The following is a 21,264-nucleotide window of genomic DNA, read 5'->3' as shown; positions in this document are numbered from 1 at the left end:
TCCCCAAGTGAACGTTGCTTTTTGGTTTGTCTAAACATCTCTTTCTAAATTGGAATTGGGGCATTTTGTCAATGTATAGGTACATTTTTATAAAAAAATTAAAAAGCAATGATTCTCCTTGCCTGTTTATGCCAACTTGCTACTGTTTTAATTCAACTCTGTTGATCTAAAATATAGTTAAATCTAATAGAGTATGGTTTCGGTATGCACATTGGATTGCATCTTAACTTGGTCTGTGCATGCGATTTCCATTGACACCAATCCTTGAGTTAAACACAGATCTCAAGGATGGATTCAGTCCATTGAGTCTTCAATTACTTTGTGCTGCTTATGTTTACATAGATGTGTGTTATTTGGGAACACTAGGGATGATGTGTTTTTGATGTTTGGTTAGTCTCTAATTTGTCATTTGATCAGATTTATGTTAAAGGTCAGCTATGCAGCAGAAGGGGGGAAAATATCTAATGTAGTCTACATTTTTTAAAAGCCTGTACTGGTAATTTATTGTCAAGCTTTCAATCTTTCTTTCACCATGTAATGTGTTAACGGGCATCGCTGTATATTCTTTCAACACTAACTAGTCCTACACTCTTTTGCCTGCTCTCACTGTCACAGCAACATGTTTGTGCAACGTTGCTGGGCTACTTTATCAGCACCTCTCTCTCTCTCTCCCCGTCTCTCAAATTACTGTCGTCAGCCCCCCCTCCACCCCGGTCAATGTGTTGTCAGTCTATTTCCGCCCTCAGCGAAAAAGGAGGAACTCGTTTGACTGGTTTTGACAAAAGAAAGGATATCAAATCCTGCTGCCTGTCCTGAGTAGTTCATCGCAGAGGGGAGCACTATGAAAACCTGCTTTTGAGAATTCCTCTGTATCCCGACGCTCTGTTGAGATTCATTTCTGTTTCCCCTGGCTCTCTGCCCCCTCTGCAATCCAGTTCTACCTGTGTGAGGCATCGTGAAATTAGTTGTTTCACAACTAACACCTCACACCCGGTCACATGACATTATATGTACCTTCTCTAAACCGAATGGCACAGAGAATGTCTCTTCTCTTGGATGTTGACATGCATGGTGACATATTTCAATAAATACTTCCATGTTGACATATTTCAATAAAGACTTCCATGTTGACATATTTCAAAAAAGTCTTCCATGTTGACATATTTCAATAAAGACTTCCATGTTGACATATTTCAATAAAGACTTCCATGTTGACATATTTCAATAAAGACTTCCATGTTGACATATTTCAATAAAGACTTCCATGTTGACATATTTCAATAAAGACTTCCATGTTGACATATTTCAATAAAGACTTCCATGTTGACATATTTCAATAAAGACTTCCATGTTGACATATTTCAATAAAGACTTCCTTGTTGACATATTTCAATAAAGACTTCCATGTTGACATATTTCAATAAGCATACAAAAAGCCCATGTTTGCAGTGGACAACAGATTTTATGTGTCATGGAGTTTATCATCTTGATTCATGTGCGCATGATTGTTTGGAAGAATTGTGTTAACATTAACCTAATGCAGGTTACAGCCGAACCCTTCTTGCCCTGGTGTCAGTTTAAATGACCACCACAGGAGGGAGCAGCGTACCACAATCATTGAAAATCGTTTCCCTGCTCCAGCTTAAAGGGGAAATGCACCTGCTGATCTGGCCTTGTTTTTGGCTTGCTCCTCAAGAAGTGGTACCGTGACCCAAGCCAAACGCCAGTTGGTGTGAGTGTTTCTCGGGTCTGTCCTTGCTACACCGAGACACACCTATCTGTCAGAACCTTGCCCGTAGCCGTTTCTCCCCACGCAATCGCAAACAAACCTGCAGGTTGAGTTGAATAAATACAGACAGATGTATGGTGAGGTGCTGGAGGAAGCTTTGGATAGGTCAGTAGCTTACAGGGTAATATGAGAAGAATGCAATTGCTGAATTTAGGTCGATATTCTAAACATAAGTGTTTTGATAACTTTCAACTGTATTAACAGGTCCATGTAGAATAACAACCCTTTACATATTACCGTAGAAGCAGTGTTCTGCTAATATAAGTGCATCTTTCGTTGTCATTCCCAGCCACTACAGGTACTGTGCCTATCGACAATTTTGGCAGGTGGTAATGGGGCTATCTTGGCAACCATGTCGGAGTGGTCATACCTTCCTGTGTGGTATCTCATATACAACAGGAATTGCATGATCCTGGTGCAGAACACACAGGGTTTCTCCCTCCCCATATTGACTGATACCATTAAATTCCATAATAAAAACAAGACAATACAATTAAAAGTTGTGTCTAGTAAAATGTTTATGCCAGGTCTCGCCCGTACATGCGTGTCAGTCAAATCCTCTTGGAAGTCTCCATGTGCTGGCTCCATAGATGTTTCTGTGAACACACACACACACAGTCACTTCTATTACCAATGTGTTGTGAAATGTAATGTTTTTAATTGTATATAACCTGCTTCATTTTGATGGACCCCAGAAAGAGGTCCGTAATAAATACAAAATGACAGTTAGGATAGGTAATATCTTGACAACACAGTGCAACGCAATATTAGGAAGGTGTTCCTAATGTTTGGTACTGTATACTCAGTGTATATATTATTATTTGTACTATTGTTTCATTCACTTCTCATTTTGACCTGCACTGTTGCAATTACATCTGCCACCCTGTGCATGTGACTAATAAACGCATCTAATCTATAATTTAAAAAAATTTTTTTTTAAAAGAGGTGAGGCTGGAGGTGAGGTCTTTATCAGAGGTCCTGGGTTCGAGCTTCGGTTTGAGCCAAATCAGGAGGAAGTGGTACTCGCTAAGCAGGCAGCGTGACGTCCTTTCTTTTGACGCCAAACCCACCACTGGCGTGCGTGGCCAAAGAGCTCTACTTTCAGGTAAAACAACAAATGTAAACGCTTGGAGTTTGCTAAACGACATTGGAACCTGTGCTATGCTCAGATGACATGACAATAGAGCTCCGTGGCCACGCACACCAGTGGTGGATTTGACATTGAAAGAAAGATGCATATGCAGAAAATAACCCCATACCTACTGTAAAATATGGTGGTGGATCTTCAATGTTTTTTGGGGGGCTATTTTGCTTCCACTGGTCCTGGGTCTCTTTTTAAGGTCAACGGCATCATTAACTTTACTTAGTACCAGGACATTTCTGCTAAAAAGCTGGTTGCCTCGACCAGGAGGCTGGAATTTGGCAGCAAGTGGATCTTCCAGAAAGAAAATAACCCCAAGCACACATCAAAATCCACAAAGAAGTGATTATTTGACCACAAAAATCAACATTTGGCAATGGCCATCTCAGTGTCTGGACTTGAACCCCATTGAAAACCTGTGGTTTGAATTGAAGAGGGCAATCCATAAGCGCAGACAAGGATATCAAGGTTCTGGAAAGATTATGTATGGGGGAATGGGCTATTTCAAGCGCTCTGTTGTTCAGGGTGAAATCTGAACTTGAGATCCACAAGTGGGATTGCATGGAAATTCCACTGACCCAGTGAAGATAAGGTATTTTCTGAGTCTGGGGTAATTTTACGTCTAGGGCTCAGGAAGCTACATGAACTTAATTTTGTATAAAATCATACATTGATGTCAATGAAATAGTTGATTTTGTATCATAGGATTTGGGCCTCAGTGTGTAAAATTCCACTGAACAAAAATAAAAATGCAACATGTAAAGTGTTGGTCCCATGTTTCATGAGCTGAAATAAAATGTCTCAAAATGTTCCATACTGACAAAAAGCTTATTTATCTAAAATTCTGTGCAGAAATTTGCTTACATCCCTGTTAGTGAGCATTTCTCCTTTGCCGAGATAATCCATCCACCTGACAGTTGTGGCATATCAAGAAGCTGCTTAAAGAGTGTGATCATTACACAGGTGCACCTTGTGCCGGGGACAATAAGAATTTATCAGTAAGTCCAACTGGCTTCACAACTGCAGACCCCATATAACCACGCCAGCCCAGGACCTCCACATCCCGCTTCTTCACCTGCGGGATGGTCTGAGACCAGCCACCCGGACACCTGATGAAACTGTGGGTTTGCACAACTGAAGAATTTCTGCACAAACTGTCAGAAACCGTCTCAGGGAAGCTCATCTGTGCGTTCATCGTCCTCACCAGGGTCTTGACCTGACTGCAGTTTGGCGTCGTAACCAACTTCAGTGGGCAAATGCTCACCTTCAATGGCCACTGGCACGCTGGAGAAGTGTGCTCTTCATAGATGAATCCTGGTTTGAACAGTACCTGGCAGATGACAGACAGTGTGTATATCATCGTGTGGGCGAGCGGTTTGCTGATGTCAATGTTGTGAACAGAGTGCCCCATGGTGGCGGTGGGGTTATGGTATGGGCAGGCATAAGCTACGGACATCAAACACAATTGCATTTTATCGATGGCAATTTGAATGTACAGAGATACCATGACGAGATCCTAAGGCCCAATGTCGTGCCATTCATCTGCCACCATCACCTCATGTTTCAGCATACAATATTAACCAACCTCGCACAGCCATTGAAGAGGAGTGGGACAACATTCCACAGGCCACAATCAACAGCCTGATCAACTCTATGCGAAGGAGATGTGTCGCACTGCATGAGGCAAATGGTGATCACACCAGATACTGACTGGTTTCCAAATCCACACCCCTACCTTTTTTTAAGGATATCTGTGACCAACAGATGCATATCTGTATTCTCAGTCATGTGAAATACATACATTAGGGCCTAATGAATTTATTTCAATTGACTGATTTCCTAATATGAACTGTAACTCAGTCAAATCTTTGAAATTGTTGCATGTTTCATTTATATTTTCCTTCAGTTTATATTGTGGAAAACCTTGTAGTACCTCAATAATGCTCAGGTTTTAATAGTCAAAAGTTACCCGGAGTCCATACCATTCGTTTAATAGATCCCTCTATTGCACCAGGAGAAATCTGCAGGCCTAAATCCAAAATGAATGAGTGATGCTGCCAATCTTTCCCATTCATTTGGAAATGTGGCCTCCGAACGCATTGAGCATGATCCACACAATGGATGGCATGAACATCAGACTCAAATAAGTAAGGTTTGAAATATGTCACTGCCCACCAGCCAAGTGTTACATCTGCTCCTGCCACGCCCTCTACTTCTCGTCCTGTCTCCCTAACCTGCCGCCACTCCCCCCAGTACTCTCTCCCTCTCTCTCTCTGTGTGTATGTGATTGTGTGAGTGGAGACAGGTGTGCTGGAGGTGTAACAGATCCCCACCAGCTGCAACCAGTTCCATAATCAAGGCCTCTACAAATACTCAGCCCTGCCACTTTCACACTGCCAGTTCATAGCCTCTGCTCAGTCAGTCTGTGTTTGTTCCTGCATAGAGCTTGTTATCCTGTTGTGCCTGTTTCTCCCTAGCCTGACACTGCTTTTCTCTCCGCTCTGACTCTGGTCCCTGTCTCCAGTCCCTCGTCTCGTCAGTCCTGCTTCCCTGCCCTGGACCCCCCCTGCTTTTCAATAAACACCTTATCTTATCCCTGTCTCCTCGTCTGAGATTGCACTTGGGTTCACCTGCTCCGCCCCGTGTAACACCAAGAGCTGTCGAAATTACAGCTGCGTTAAGTCCATGAAGCACAATGCGTTTATGTGGGTTGTGTTTAGCCAGTTGAGTTCGCATTGGTCAAAGCAAAAGAGTAAGCTCATGTGCCAATCTTTAATTAGAAGACACCAGGGGGCTGTAGAGAGACCTGTGGTACAACTACACTCACAGAGCACAGAAAGATCATGGCCGGGGATACATTTCACATACTGTGCTTCTGATCAGCGCTGCTCTTCTTTGGACTGATCCTACATGGGACTTTGGGTATAGAGTGGAACACCCAATATCGCTCCAGTGTGGGAGGTAAGATCAGTCTGCCATGTGCCACTTTGCATCCTAAAGGTGACCGTTCCTCAACTATGTGGCTGTTCCACAGAGCTGGATCTCAGAGTGTTATTGAAGTGGACTCCTACGGGAAGATCAATGTTGAAAATACAGAAAGAGCAGAGAGACTGAGTAGGGCCTGGCTGCGCTCTGGTTGGTCATAATATCAAAGCTGAGGATGCTGGACGCTACACCGGTCAACATTACCCTATGGAATATGGCCCAGAATATGGGGATGGTCTGGTTTATCTATCTGTCGTTTCGATCTCTTCATTAACACCAGCGCAGATCTACAGGCTCTCCCGACCTTCCTTGACTTCACCCCAACATTCTCAGACCAAAGTCGCCTCTCTGTGATGTCAATCCGTTGCATAGGGCTCTGTGTGGCACTGCCCTTAATGGTTGTCATAGTTGGTGTTTACACCAAGATGAGGGACCTCCTAAAAGCAGAGGTTTCTTCAGGCATGGAGGCGACAGAGCACCAAGTCTTGGGCTGATGTCCTGCTCCTTCTCACTCTCAGTTCTCTCTTAAAGATGCCATGTTTTCCACTGTCAATGTATTGATTGTGTAAGTCCTTTACTGATTGTATTACTTTTACTGTTAGCTACATTAAATGATGTTAGGAAGATTTGAACATGCATGTATTATATATATTTTAAATGTTTTCTGGAGACGTATCCCTAGGCTCCAAAGCCTTTTTCTTGGTTTCGACATAAAGTTTTGCTTTTGTGAATTGCTCTGTAAAAATGTCTATACTAATTTGTGAATACAAAGGAATAAAACCATGCAGAATGTATATTTGACATCTGATAGATCTGTCTTTATTGCAGCATAAATAAACACTCTGTACTGTGTATTCGAAGAGCAGTAAGAGACTTATTTTTCGGTAACACTGTACCTAAATACAAAAAAAGTCTGAATAAAAAATAAAACATTTAATCACACATTTTCACCTTTATTTTTGTTGTTGTTGTGAAAAGTTGTTCACGTGTCCAGTCTAGGGAAACTAAAATACAACCTAATGTTAGATAGTGTGACGCTCTACATATGTAGAGATTGTATTCTTTATTTAGATATGTAGAACATCTTTGTGACATTTTTCATTCAAGCCCGACCTTGGCTTCATTAGACTGAAAATATTATTCCTCATATCTTATTGGTATGATAAGGGGAGCTTAGTGACTGTTATCGACCGTTGAGACAGTCACTATGCAGTTCCGTTGAGGCTGTCTCTCGTTGCTACACAGTGGTCCCGTGTAGCTCAGTTGGTAGAGCATGGCGCTTGCAACGCCAGGGTTGTGGGTTCGATTCCCACGGGGGGCCAGTACAAAAAAGTATGAATGTATGTACTTGTAAGTCGCTCTGGATAAGAGTGTCTGCTAAATGACTTAAATGTAAATGACTTAAATGTTGCTGCTGTGAGCCACTCGTGAGAGGAGAGAGGCAGCAAGATGACGGGAACAGGGTACCCAGCTGGTAAACCACCTTCCAAAGTGCCCTCTGTACCGGTGAGGTATTACAGATAAAGCTTACTGTTCAAACACATTACGAATCAACAGGAAGTTATAAACTCGAGGAGCACTCTCACACTACTGTGATAGCCTTGTCTATGTATGAAAACATCACTGATGCTTCACTCATTCCCAATTCCCAACACAGATTCACTCTAACCCAATGGTTAGGGGGGAGAATGTGGGCTTTTAAATTCTACACATATTTTCCCAGTGCTCTGCATATTAGTAGTTACTTTAGAAGAGATATGTTTAAATTGAGCTTGAAGGGCTCCTTGAATGGCAATGCCTGCTGTAATATAGACCTCTTGAACGGGGACGTTTAATCTACTTTGGCTTGGCTAATGCTGTTTGTATTCTTATCTCGCAAACCATATTCCAAATTGTAAAGACACATAACACAGTAATTGTATAAAAATATATTTCGAAAAGATATTCTGGAGGCAGTCCCAGAAATGATTTACATTACTCATGCAAACATTACACAAAACAAACAATGTATCTAAACAGTATTCTGCACAATATCCATGGTTTTAAGGAATGTGTATTGTAGACTGGAGCCTGTCTGATATAACCAGTAAAATGTCTGTTATAACTACCAGCCATTGTGACCTCAATTTTCTACCAAAAATGTTGCTAATATACAGTAAATGTTGCTCATTCATAGTTGGATGTAAACAATAGCAAACTGTTCTCATATATTTGAGAAAAAAAATATTTTCCTATTTGGTCAGACATGAAAACCTATCAGGGATAGTGTTACTGTGAATAAAGAATACACATTCCCCTTATGACGAGAACTTATTTGTCAATCTCTTCACCACATGACCAGGCACTCCAACTCAGTCCTGGGGGCTCAATATCCCTCACAGCAGGAAATTATATCAGGTCTCTGTACATCAGCTCTACAGTAAGCTACCTACTGAAGAGCATATCGACCAGGAAGTCCAGTAGATCTGCTTGGCCAATGACAGGACGGAAGAAGAGCTCGGTGATGAGGTTGGGTGTGATGGTCTTGAGCATGGAGGCCGCGAGCAGGATGCCAGCGAAGCGGCCTCGGTCCCCAGGGTGGAGTGATTGGACCACCTCCCTCAGAGCATGCTGAGCCTCCTGCTGTAAGTCCTCCACGAATAGAGCTGCCTTTAGGTCTTTCACATCTGTTGAGAAGGACAGACATGTATCATGAGTGGACAAGCTACATTTTATGCCCAGTGGTACAGCACAGTACTTTTCAGTTGTATATGACATTGCAATAGATTTTTTTGTAACGCTACTGATCAGCTGGATTCACTGAAGATATTTTATGTTTTGTTGCGTTGAGTCGACATTGTGGACAAGCCCTTAACAAGTCTTATTTAATGTTTGAATTCTGTTTGTAGGTAAAATCCCTACCGAACATGCACTTCCATTGACTGGTTGAAATATTGAAGCTTTAAGGCAAACCTTACCTGGGTTAAATATCATGGTGCCCTTGAGGTATGCATACTCCTTTGGACTTAAATCCAGACTCCAGAACTTTTTGAGGCATGACTTGAGTTTGTTCACACCAGCCAAGGTGGGCTGCTCTCTTTCCATCACTCCGCTCTCTTGAGAATTCAAGAGGATTCTTTTCAGCATGCTATCGACAGGGGTGTCGATGACGTCAAAGTTCATGCCTTCCTGGGCCAGACCCAAAATAAAGAGTGGCACCCAGCAACTTTGGAGGAGCGACAGTTGATCGTTCAGTGGGAGTTGGTTGAAAGCAGGTAAGTTCTTCATGAAGTGAATTGTTTTCACCAGCACTCCCGATGCCCCTTGGCAAATGTCTGCCGGACTTTTCAAGCACACTGTCCGTCGCATCTCACAGTTGCATCTACGAGGCATAAAGTTGTATTTCAGGCTGTTGTGGCTTGACTTGTAATTTTCTCGATTGAGGATGTTGTAAAGGATAGCATTTGACTGCCTATCATTGTAGTCTGTACATTGACATACGTTATCCATTTTGATGAGATACAGAACAAACTCTCAAAAACAAAATGAAAAGCTGAAATACATTCAAATGTTCTTGTCCTACCAAGACAGGCTCTTGTTGAGGTGGTGTGTGGTTGTGCGGATGCCTTGCACCATGCTTCTATTTTTAAGGCCAACCCACTGAGCTAAACTTGTGCACCTTGACCTGTCAATACTCCCTCGGTGAAAAACAAAGTGCCCCTAAAGAGCAGACAACTCGACTGGCGGCATCCTTCTAAAGAGCAGATAAGGTTTTCTCAATGGAAACCAAAGGAAAGAGCATATCCATATTGGGCGGGGTGAGCCTAATCTGTGTGACTCTGTCATTACCCCAGGCTGTACCAAGCTACCAAGGACTGTGGGAGTACTCAAGCACACTGTATATAGCTCCGTTCATTGCCAGCTCACACCTAAGTTGAACACGGGCCAACGCAAACAGGTAAGGGACCACTGACCTGTCAGCTAAGTCCTTGAGCGATGTACCCAACCTGAACTTTTTATTTTACTAAGTTTAGTTCAGATTTACAAGGGCTAAATATTCCTAAACCAATAGGCCTGCATAACCGAATGGATTTCTTGGATAAAAATGATGTTACATTACATCTTACATTGAACAAAAGCTTAAAAATGTGTTTTGTACAATGCTAGGAATGACAGACGGAATTAGTGAAGGAAAATAATAGTGAAACACATTGTAATTCAGTGAGGATTTGGAAGCTACAGCCCTTCTGCCCTAAACTCTGATCCCAGCCATGTGTCCCCACCATATATTCCACACTGACTCAGAAGCTTGTCTCATCAATAAGTGTTTTCTGGGCAAATCTGGCCAGTAGACTTCTCAATACACAGACCCAAATTAATACCAGACCCCGACCAAACCAATACACAACCTTTTGAGACACACACACCAAGAACCAGACTCTTGACACTGAAACCAAGTGTATCGAGAGCCTAACAAGCCCAAGACCAGTGCAAATGTGAAAAAACAAGGACCAGAACGAGACCCAGAGCAAAAGACCAATCTGAAGGCGTCCCATCCAGCTTCCTCAAAAAGCAAGGTGCCCTGACACGTTTGTGTTGCGTCGCTACTTTTAGTCACATAACTCCGACAAGAGATATCTTGACCACACGAGTTGAGAGACAAACTATGGTCTGGGACCATGAGCTGAGATCCCGACCTAGACCTGAACATTGATGCTGGGACCCAGACCCAGTGAAAAGACCATGACCACATTTACCGTACGTGGCATTGTGTGATCTCAAGACCAAGACAACAAGATCCTGTCTCTGGTTCCAACTAACCCAACCATTTAAAGTATGTAAATATATTTAAAGAGCTTTGCAAAAAACTGGATTAGCGGGAAATTTGTCTCTCTGAACTTAAACAATCAAGTGATCGATTTTATACATGTCTGTCATTGAACAACTCCATGCCATGATTTAATTAGTGAAAAAACACAAATGTGTAAAATTGGTGGATATGGTTTGTTATCTTTGCAGTGCCTAGCACAGAGGTTTGAACCAGATAAGCTTATTACTTTATTAGTCTGATAAATTAACAGGATGTGAGCATGTGTCATACAGTGCATTTGGAAAGTATTCACACCCCTTGAATTTTTCTACATTTTGTTACGTTACAGCCTTGTTCTAAAATTGATTCAATTGTTTTTTCCTTGTCAATCTACACACAACACCCCATAATGACAAAGCAAAAACTGATTTTTAGAAATGTTTGCATATGTATTAAAAATTCAAAACCCTTTACTCAGTACTTTGTTGAAGAATCTTTGGTAGCGATTACAGCCACAAGTTTTATTGGGTATGACGCTACAAGCTTGACACACCTGTATTTGGGGAGTTTCTCCCATTCTTCTCTACAGATCCTCTCAAGCTCTGTCAGGTTGGATGGGGAGCGTCGCTGCACATCTATTTTCAGGTCTCTCCAGAGATGTTCGATCGGGTTGAAGTCCGGGCTCTGGCTGACCACTCAAGGACATTCAGAGACTTGTCCCGAAGCCACTCCTGCGTTGTCTTGGCTGTGTGCTTAGGGTTGTTGTCCTGTTGGAAGGTGAGCCGTCGCCCCAGTCTCAGGTCTTGAGACCTCTGGAGCAGGTTTCATAAAGGATCTCTCTGTACATTGCTCCGTTCATCTTTCCCTCGATCCTGACTAGTCTCCCTGTCCCTGCAGCTGAAAAACATCCCCACAGCATGATGCTGCCACCGCCGTGATTCACCGTAGGGATGTTGCCAGATTTCCTCCCGACATGATGCAGTGCTTTAGTTCCAAACTTCTTCCATTTAAGAATGATGGAGGACACTGTGTTCTTGAGGACCTTCAATGCTGCAGACATTTTTTTGGTACCCTTCCCCAGATCTGTGCCTTGACACAATCCTGTTTCGGAGCTCTACGGACAATTCCTTCGACCTCATGGCTTGGTTTTTGCTCTGACATGCACTGTCAACTGTGGGACCTTATATAGACAGGTGTGTGCCTTTCCAAATCACGTCCAATCAATTGAATTTACCACAGGTAGACCCCAGTCAAGTTCTAGAAACATCTCCGGTATGATAAACGAAAACAGGATGCACCTGTGCTCAATTTTGAGTCTCATAGCAAAGGGTCTGAACACTTATGTAAATAAGGTATTTCTGTTTTTAATTTTTAATAAATTAAATTAAATAAATTTTCGCTTTGCCATTATGGGGTATTGTGTGTAGGTAAAAAAATGTTATGTAAAAAAATGAGGAAAATGTCAAGGGGTCTGAATAGTTTCCGAATGCACTGCATGTGTTTGGGTAAGGAGGCGTAACCCTGGTTACCACAACACTATTGCTTCATTATCTTTTATACTTTTCATCATATTTTATCAAGCTAGAGTCTCTGATACACTGTTTCAACTGTCAAATATGGCTTCATAGCTATCAAAATGTCTAAATCAGAGATTTCCTGCTGACAGGAGTCAAGGTCAAGCTCATGAGCTGAACGACTGCAAGAAAGAGATTGCAAGTGCACGTCGCCGATGGCATCAGCAGTCCCCTGAATGCTTGCATGACTTCCACTTTTAGTCACATAATTCTGACATGAGACGGTGCCCATTGGTGTATTTGAGTAGTTTATCCTAACAGATGAAAAAACATCAACATGCTACATCTGTGGGATATGAGGGTTATGAAGAAATATCCTACCGGTGTGCTGTTTTTTGGCATCACTGATTATTTGGACGAGTCACGATTTTGCCGGGGTACACCTAGACCTGAATTTCAGAAGGGGAGGGGATTTGGCCCATGGACTTGGCTGGGAGGATTTTAGAGGAAGGTGTGGAAAGAGGATCCGCCCTGGTTCCGCCACTCGCACTAGGCCAAACACCTCAACCTCTCCCCCATAACAAATTGAGTAGCTCACAGGAGGCCAGCGCTCACGCAAGATGTGGTTGATGCAAGATGTGGTTTGCTGAAATACATTGGTGGAGTGGTGTGCATAATTGGTGTGCGTCTGACTTGAAATCCATCATTTCAGACATAAAGCCCTCATTGAGTAAGGACGAAGAGGCAAACTGGCTAAATAGGCAACTGAATTTAAGACAGACGACATTTCTCTGGCAATAACCTGTTACGGTCTGCACAGGGAGGTGTGAGATCCGTATTGTGTCGTCTCCTCGGGCTCTTTTGTAATGTATCTGTATTCTCACAGGCCTAACTTGCTAGTTTAACGAAAACATGGGGATATTTTGCCAGATACATTCTCTACAGTGAAATAGTCAGACATGCAGGTCTCCACTCCCCAGGGTAAGCATCCAGGTATTGTAACTCGCGAGGCATGCTGGCAGTCGTAAATGCCTTTGATAACGCTTGTTTTTTATTGAGGCGAGGAGCAGTCTGAGACGGGCACGGAGGACAGACGCTTATCACCGCAGAGATAGTAAAAAAAAAAAAGCAAAAGAGCAGTCAGAGCGTACAATTATGGCTATCCGAACAGCAGAGGATGAGGTCACATATGATCCAAAAAAGATCAATTTAACTTTTCATGATTTTTACTGCAAACTATATACCTCTGAGAGAAAACACACGGAGGCAGAACTCCACTCCTTCCTAGAGGGAATCTCGCTACCTAAACTATCAGAGACCGACCAAGAAGATCTCAACTCCCCCTTCACTCCTGAGGAGATCCTGGAGGCAATTACCTCCATGCCACCTAACAAGTCCCCAGGCCCAGATGGATTCCCCAGAGAGTTCTACAAAGCTTTTTGGCCCCAGCTTAGCCCTATTTTCATGCCAATGCTGGAGGATTTTTGCAAAAACGGAGTTCTCCCAGACTCAATGCACACAGCTCGCATTACAGTGTTGCTCAAAAAAGACAAGGACCCCCTATCCTGCTCCTCCTTCCGGCCCATAAGCTTGTTGGATTTCGACTACAAAATAATTACCAAATTGCTCGCCAAAAGACTAAACACTCTTCTTCCCAAAATAATAAAAGCGGACCAGACGGGATTTATTAGTGACAGATACTCTTCTGATAACATTCGCCGTCTTTTTGATATTATTGATCAAGTAAACGCACAGAAGACCCCTGTCCTGCTGGCTTCACTGGATGCTGAGAAGGCGTTCGACAGGATGGAGTGGAGCTTTCTGTTCTCAGTCTTAGAGAAGTTCAACATGGGCCCAAACTTTATTAAATGGATCAAATCACTATACTCTCATCCAAATGCCATGGTGACTACTAACGGACTGAACTCTGACAGATTCCCTTTGGGACGGGGCACAAGACAAGGGTGCTCGCTGTCCCCCCTGCTCTACTTGATGGGGGCGGAGCCTCTGGCAGAGTTGATAAGGAGCAATCCAAGTATTATGGGTGTTCCTGCAGGCGGCCTGCAGCACAAGATTTCGCTTTACGCGGATGATGTCTTGCTCTACATATCCAACCCTGAGAAATCCCTTCCTCCCATTTTAGATACAATTGCTCAGTATGGCACGTTTTCAGGTTATAAGATTAATTTTAACAAATCCACTGTCTGCCCTCTCAATATTACACTCACCAGTTCTATGAAGACACTATGCCCATTCCAATGGAAGACACAGGGGTTTCAATACCTTGGGATATTCATAACACCAGATCTGAATAGGCTTTTCAAAGAGAATTATCTTCCACTCCTGGATCAAATCAAGAACAACCTCCAAACCTGGATCTCCCTCCCAATTAGCTTAGTAGGAAGAATTAATGTAATCCGTATGAACATCCTCCCTAGACTGAACTATTTATTTCAGATGCTCCCATGCTATCTCCCAGCTTCCTTTTTCAAAACAATTAACCAAAGCATCACCAAATTTATATGGGGCAATAAAAAACCTAGGATCAAGCTTTCCACTCTATCGAAACCTGAATCTAAGGGTGGTCTTGCCCTTCCCTCCCTTCAATTGTACTACTGGTCTGCCCAAATCCGCAACATGCTAACATGGATCACAAACAGACAAGAGTCAACGTGGAGCCAGATAGAAGCCCAATCTTGTGGTTCATTGCCACTAAGCTCAACTATATTCATTGATAACTTTAGTGAAGTGGGCAACATAGCCAAAACATTTGTGATTTACAGTACCCTACGAGCGTGGAGGGATTGTAAGAAATACCTGGGCATCTCCTCCCAAATATGTTCTCACTCGCCTATAGTAGGCAACCCAGACTTGCCAAAAGCCCTGAGAGATGCCAACTTTAATCTTTGGCATACTCTAGGAATCAGGACCTTTTCAGACCTATTTCATCAGAAGACCACTACACTGAAATCCTTTCAAGAGCTCTGCAATGAATTCAATGTGCCAAGATCCCATTTTTTAAAATATCTACAAATTAGACATGTCATCTCCTCATTTACTTCCAAGAGGAGGTTTAGAACTCAGTTGAATGAAGTTGAAACCCTTCTTGTCACAGCACAATCCATTAAAGGCAAAATATCCTATATCTATAGACTCCTTTCTGAGAAAGGAGGATCCTCCTTTACTCCTTTGAAAATAATATGGGAAAAGGACCTTGGTCTGACTATCAGTGATGAGTTATGGGCGGAGGTTTGCGACAGGGTATACTGCTCCTCTACTAATGTAAAAATGAAAGAATCTAATTACAAATTTTTGTACAAATTTTATTACACTCCCCTGAGACTCCATAAAATGAAAACAGACATTTCTCCTAACTGTAATAGATGTACCTCTGAAAGTGGAACCTATATGCATGTATTTTGGAGCTGTAGAGAGATTGCCAGATTTTGGCAATCTATACATACTGCTGCACAGAAAATACTAGATGTACAGTTTGATATGACCCCGTGTCTCTATCTTCTTAATGCCCAGCAGGACTTTGTTCTTGATCCTGACAGAGAAAATTTGCTCATGACCATTACATACTTTGCTAAGAAATGTATTCTTCTATTGTGGGCCTCTAATACTTCTCCTACATTTAAAATGTGGATTGACCAGATTGTTGACTTTCTCCCTCTTGAAAAGCTCACTTATGACCTCCACAAGAGACAGCCCAAGTTTGATAGACTCTGGTCTCCACTACTCAACTATATTTAAAATTGGACAGAGTGAATGGGGGAATCAGGGAGATGAGCAGATGCGTGTTGTGTAAGGTGCTGTAAAATCTAAAAACTAATTATTGGCTCGTCATCTCAGCTAAGGCTGGAAATAGCTAATAAGAACCTTGATAGTGCTGCTGCAAGTTCTATAATTTAAATTTTGTTATAATTATTATTTGTGTGTGTATGTATGTATGTATGTATGTATATATATATATATATATATATATATACATATATAAAACAATTTTTTATTATTATTATTATTTAAAAAAAAAATTTAAGTCACATCTGTGAATGTGGAATGTGTTTGGTTGGTTGATTGAAAACTTAATAAAACTTTAAATTGAAAAAAAAAAAAAGCAAACACTGTCCTTCATTCTGGAAGAACGTCGCAAGGGCTGCATTAAAGCAGCCCCTAAAGTGCTACATTTGCTCTGAGGCGTATGACGCAATGGCCATCGCTGTCACCTGCGGAATGTCCTTGCAACAAGTTGTTGACATGCTTTTATTGCTTTCACACTGCTTTTAATACACCCCAGCCAATGTCTAATGCCTCTACTTTCAGCTTGTTACACTGTTTATACTGTGTTGGAAAAACAGAAACATTTGATAGTAACAGCAATCATTACTGGAACGTTTTCTAGCGAGGAAGTTTATTGCGCAGTTCAACCAAGAATTAAATTATTGTCATGAACTTACTACACAACTGTAATTATCGTGGTATATTTCTTTGTCATATTCAATTTCCCCTGAACAATATCACTTATTAAGCACAGGGATAGATAGTAAACTGCAGCATCTCTCCTCTCTGCTACCATGGTCATTGAGTTCGAGAGCGGGAAATACCATCCTGTCTGACTCTGTGTGTGACGGGCACAACTCTTATTGGCCTTGATCTACTATACATGTCACAAAGGTTCACATGAGTCAACGCTCATGTGGGCACCAGACCCAGTCGGTGACATCGCCTCCTCGTGACAGCATGTCAACTCCCAACACGGCACGCTCTCTAGTTATCTGAAGGATCTCGTCTATGGACGTGGAGCTCCCTCAAACGTGTACAGTGGGCCAATATCAAATCAAATCACATTTTATTTGTCACATGCGCTGAATACAACAGGTGTAGGTAGACCTTACCAACAATACAGTTCTAAGACAATAGAGTTTAGAAAAAAAAGAAAAAAGAAAAAAAGAACACAATAAAATAACAATAATTAGGATATATATAGGGGGCACTGGTACCGAGTCAATGTAAACAGCAATCAACAGCAGTGTAAAAACAAAGGGGGGGGGGGGGGTAGAAGCTGGGGATAGAAGCTGATGAGGAACCTTTTGGACCTAGACTTGTCGCTCTGGTACCGCTTGCCGTGCCGTAGCAGAGAGAACTGTCTATGACTTGGGTAACTGGAGTCTTTTGATCGTTTTTTCGGCCTTCCTCTGACACCGCCTAGTGTCAGTATGTCTATTCGTAGATCATGACGCTTGCCAAAAGGATGTGATTTTCATTGCTTTACTGATTGGATGACTGCTCTTTTTTGGCTTTTTCTTATTTTCACTATTAATTCAGCTTTATGGGAAAATACAAACATGTGTTTCAATTCCTTTTGGTGTCACGCCCTGAACATAGTAAGCTGTTTTTTCTCTGTGTTTGTTGGTGCGTGATGGTGACTTGGGTGGGTTATCTAGGTGAATTTGTATGTCTATGGTGGCCTGATATGGTTCCCAATCAGAGGAATCGTTGTCTCTGATTGGGGATCATATTTAGGCAGCCATTTCCCTTTTGTGTTTGTGGGATCTTGTCTATGTTTAGTTGCCTGTCTGCACTATTTGTATAGCTTCACGTTTCGTTAGTTGTTTTTGTTCAGTGTTCACTCATTAAAGAGAATGTACGCATACCACGCTGCACCTTGGTCTCTCTCATACGACGATCGTGACATTTGGAGACCTATTTCTCCAACTCTATTTGAATTTGATCTGTATTCTAAACTCTTACTGAAGGGTTCTGAATTCAAAGTTGAGTGAGCCTTGTGAAAAGCACATTTCATCAGCCCAATTATCTATACTTTTCAGGCTGAAGTGGATTTGTGTCACTTGGTGCCGCCACCCAGAAGCCACCTATATTTCTCATTTTATTGTCTCCAACTCAAAAATACTGCCATAAAAGCAGAGTTCAAGGCCAAGGAGAGGCCTTCCTCTTTGTCGTCTCCAGGTTGCTGAACTGTGATAACCTACAGGTATTCTACAATAGTTGTGTCTAGGGCAAGACAGTAGTAACAAAGGAACTCAGAAAGAAATTGATTTTCACGGCATTGTATGGAAAATAAGGTTATGATTCATGGATTCAAATAACCTTATGGATTATTAGAAATATGCCAATCTGTAATAGTTGTGTTATTATACAGTAAGCAACCTGTTGTTTCAAAGTCTACGTTGGAGGGACAAAACCTGTAAAATATGACCATCTCATCAAGACTGCTCAGGGTTCTGGGTAGGGAATTTGGGATGCAGCCTAAAAGCCTAAGTGGGGTCCTCTTCTCATCTCAATTTCTGCACTGATCTAAAACACCTGGACATTTGATCGCAAATCAGCTGGTGGCCTCTTCAGTATAAAGGAATGAGAAATGACGAGACGACACAACCCTGGTAGCAATACTGCACACCACCCATTCTGTATCTAATCCAGGCAAATACCTAAATGCAGGTATTATGGGTTCTGTGTTATTACATGTATTACTAACCCTGGGAACATTTTAGCGCCCTCTAGTGTTTTTCTAGGAGAAATATGATCAGCCTTTCAAGCAGTGTTTTAAAAAAATTATTTGCAATGGGTTTACATGAAAATGTACATCAAGCCGTCGTTGTTAAAATCAATAACCATTTGCATTTCTACTTGCAATTATATCATGCTTCTTTGAGATAACTAATCAAAAGGACCAAAGAGCAAATGCTGGTTTGTTGCGTGAAATCTATTTATTGATGATGACGAGGCATCCCGCAAGGAAGACGGGCAGAGTTTCAGTCAGTGTCCAACATAGCCAACCCTTCCTCTCTTAGTAAAGACAGCTAGGTACAAATGACTAATGAACCTAATGAAAAATTGGAGACGGGGGCTGCGTTTCTAACCATCCATGTCACATAATTTTGACTGTGATGAATTAAGCAAAATTACTGGGAAAGTAAACAGTGTACTCAATGCACGGGCATCATTTATCATCTCCTGACCTGATAGACTACCGTATCAATTAAGGCGCATGCATTAATCAATTTTCAAACTTCACCAACGAACAGGGATGTCACATGGCTACGGTGATTAATCACTGACCAATGTTAATTGATACATTGTGTGTCTGTCTGGAGTGATGCTCCCACTTGTGGGCTGTATACAATTGCCAATGAAACAGAGCAGTGGAATACAGGGACAGCGCAAAATAAGTCTAGGGTCGAAGGTGAATTACAGTGAGAAATAGTGCATGTTTGAGATCAACAACATTGCAGTCAGACCGTGCAGAATCACTGATCTACAAATCACCTTGCGTCCCAAATCTACTCACTATGAGATTGTGATTCTGCCTTCCTTGCCTTGCTGGAACTGAGCCCCTGATCACAGGTGTGATCATTTGATACCTGTTGTTGAGCTTCTCAAATCGTCTAAAAAGTAGGCTAGTTTCCTTTCTGCCATCTAATTTCTTTCATCTGCAATTATGTGTAAGAACGTAGGCCTACAAGTGAAAACCTGGTTATCAGCCTCCATATTTCCCCCAGGCTATCATGTCTTTGAGGGCAGATTTTCGAGCTCCCAGTTGTTTTGAATCTTGGTCCCCACCATAATGTCGCGTTTACGTGCCTGTCGGAACTAGGAAACTCTGAATAGGTATACACGTTGAAGTTATACACGTGCTGCGTTTAACGACTCAGCAAGTCAGACATTTCTGAATATCCTAGTTCCCGACTAGCATCTGAACGCGGCATTAAACCCCAATCCATCATCTTTCTTTTTTAATCCCAAAAAACAGGATAAATACAAACAGACAATGATAAAAAAAAAAAATATATATATATATATATATATATATATATATGAATGAATGTATGTACTTGTAAGTCGCTCTGGATAAGAGCGTCTGCTAAATGACTTAAATGTAATGTAATGTAATAACACATGCTAGGCTAGGGGGTACAACAAATTACACAAAGATGAAAATATACAAACGTATTGATTGTTTTAACAGCTTTCTTATTAGAATAATGTAGAATGGTCTTAATGTACTGCTTGAATTCCTTATAGAAAACAAGGAAGAGTGTTTTTTTATTCGTGAATTTACATTTATGAACATGACATTTTTCCATTAGCACAATTAGATTGAGGTAAAATTGTTTTTCCTTATCCTTATTATAGTTAAGGAAACCGAGCAGCACATTCTCCTATAAAAAAATTATATTAACAATTATAAAACTATGAATATCTTGCCATAATTTCTTTACATGTAGACAATGCCAAAATAAATGCGAAACTGTTTCTGGATGCTCAACACACAAAGTACAATCAATGTTAATGTCTTTTTTGAGTTTCTTCAGGTAATGATTCACAGGGTAATACTTATGGATCATTCTGAAAGAGACCTCTTTGACCTTGTTAACAAGCAGGTATTTGTGTGGTAATAACCATACTTTTTCCCAACATATATTAGTAACCAATGTATTCCAGTAACTTGTGACATAAGGAATGGATACAATATCCCTTTGAAATAAAGCACGTATAGATCTATTGTTCTGAAGGTGCAAGGAGAAACATATTTTCCCTATTGGTGAGTCAACTGGATCAAATGAGGGTAGGTCAAGAAGGTGAGGTCTGGTTACACCTCTAAACAACATGAGAGTTCCAGATGGAATAGCATCAAAGACTATGGCGAACTCTGTAGGTGTAGCCGGGATATGGTAAGGAGATTTTTTTTAAATACTCATAATTGAGTAACAATCCTTCTGCATTAAAAAGTTGACTCACAGGCAGGATATGATTATTAAACCAGTTCTTAAAAAATAAATACTGGTTTCTATACAAAATATCCTTATTGTTCCAAATGAAATACCTATGCGGGGAAAAATGGTTTATATATTAACGACCACGCTAACAAGTATTGTCTATGAACAGCAGATCCTTTTGTAGGAATCTTATCAATGTTATTGTTACAAAGTAACATAAAATTGAAGCCACCAAAACGGGAGAAGATATAATGACGGATGAAATTCCAAAATGAAGTGTCCATCATCCTTCTAAATCGGAACTT

General features: G+C 41.4%; 1 protein-coding gene across 1 annotated transcript; it reads right to left on the bottom strand.

Annotated features, from left to right (window-relative positions):
* Positions 1 to 7,290: 7,290 nt before the first annotated feature.
* Positions 7,291 to 9,653, bottom strand: LOC120031271 (nuclear receptor subfamily 0 group B member 2-like). The gene is made up of 2 exons (XM_038976948.1): positions 8,873 to 9,653; positions 7,291 to 8,581 (listed from the first exon to the last, which is right to left on the bottom strand). Exons 1-2 carry the CDS (start codon positions 9,402 to 9,404, stop codon positions 8,340 to 8,342), a joined length of 774 nt encoding a protein of 257 aa, XP_038832876.1. The 5' UTR covers positions 9,405 to 9,653; the 3' UTR covers positions 7,291 to 8,339.
* Between the last annotated feature and the right edge of the window lie 11,611 nt (positions 9,654 to 21,264).

This window comes from Salvelinus namaycush, chromosome 37 (assembly GCF_016432855.1).
Source record: "Salvelinus namaycush isolate Seneca chromosome 37, SaNama_1.0, whole genome shotgun sequence".
In the NCBI taxonomy this organism is placed as follows: domain Eukaryota; kingdom Metazoa; phylum Chordata; class Actinopteri; order Salmoniformes; family Salmonidae; genus Salvelinus; species Salvelinus namaycush.
This window is presented reverse-complemented; position numbering and strand designations above follow the sequence as displayed.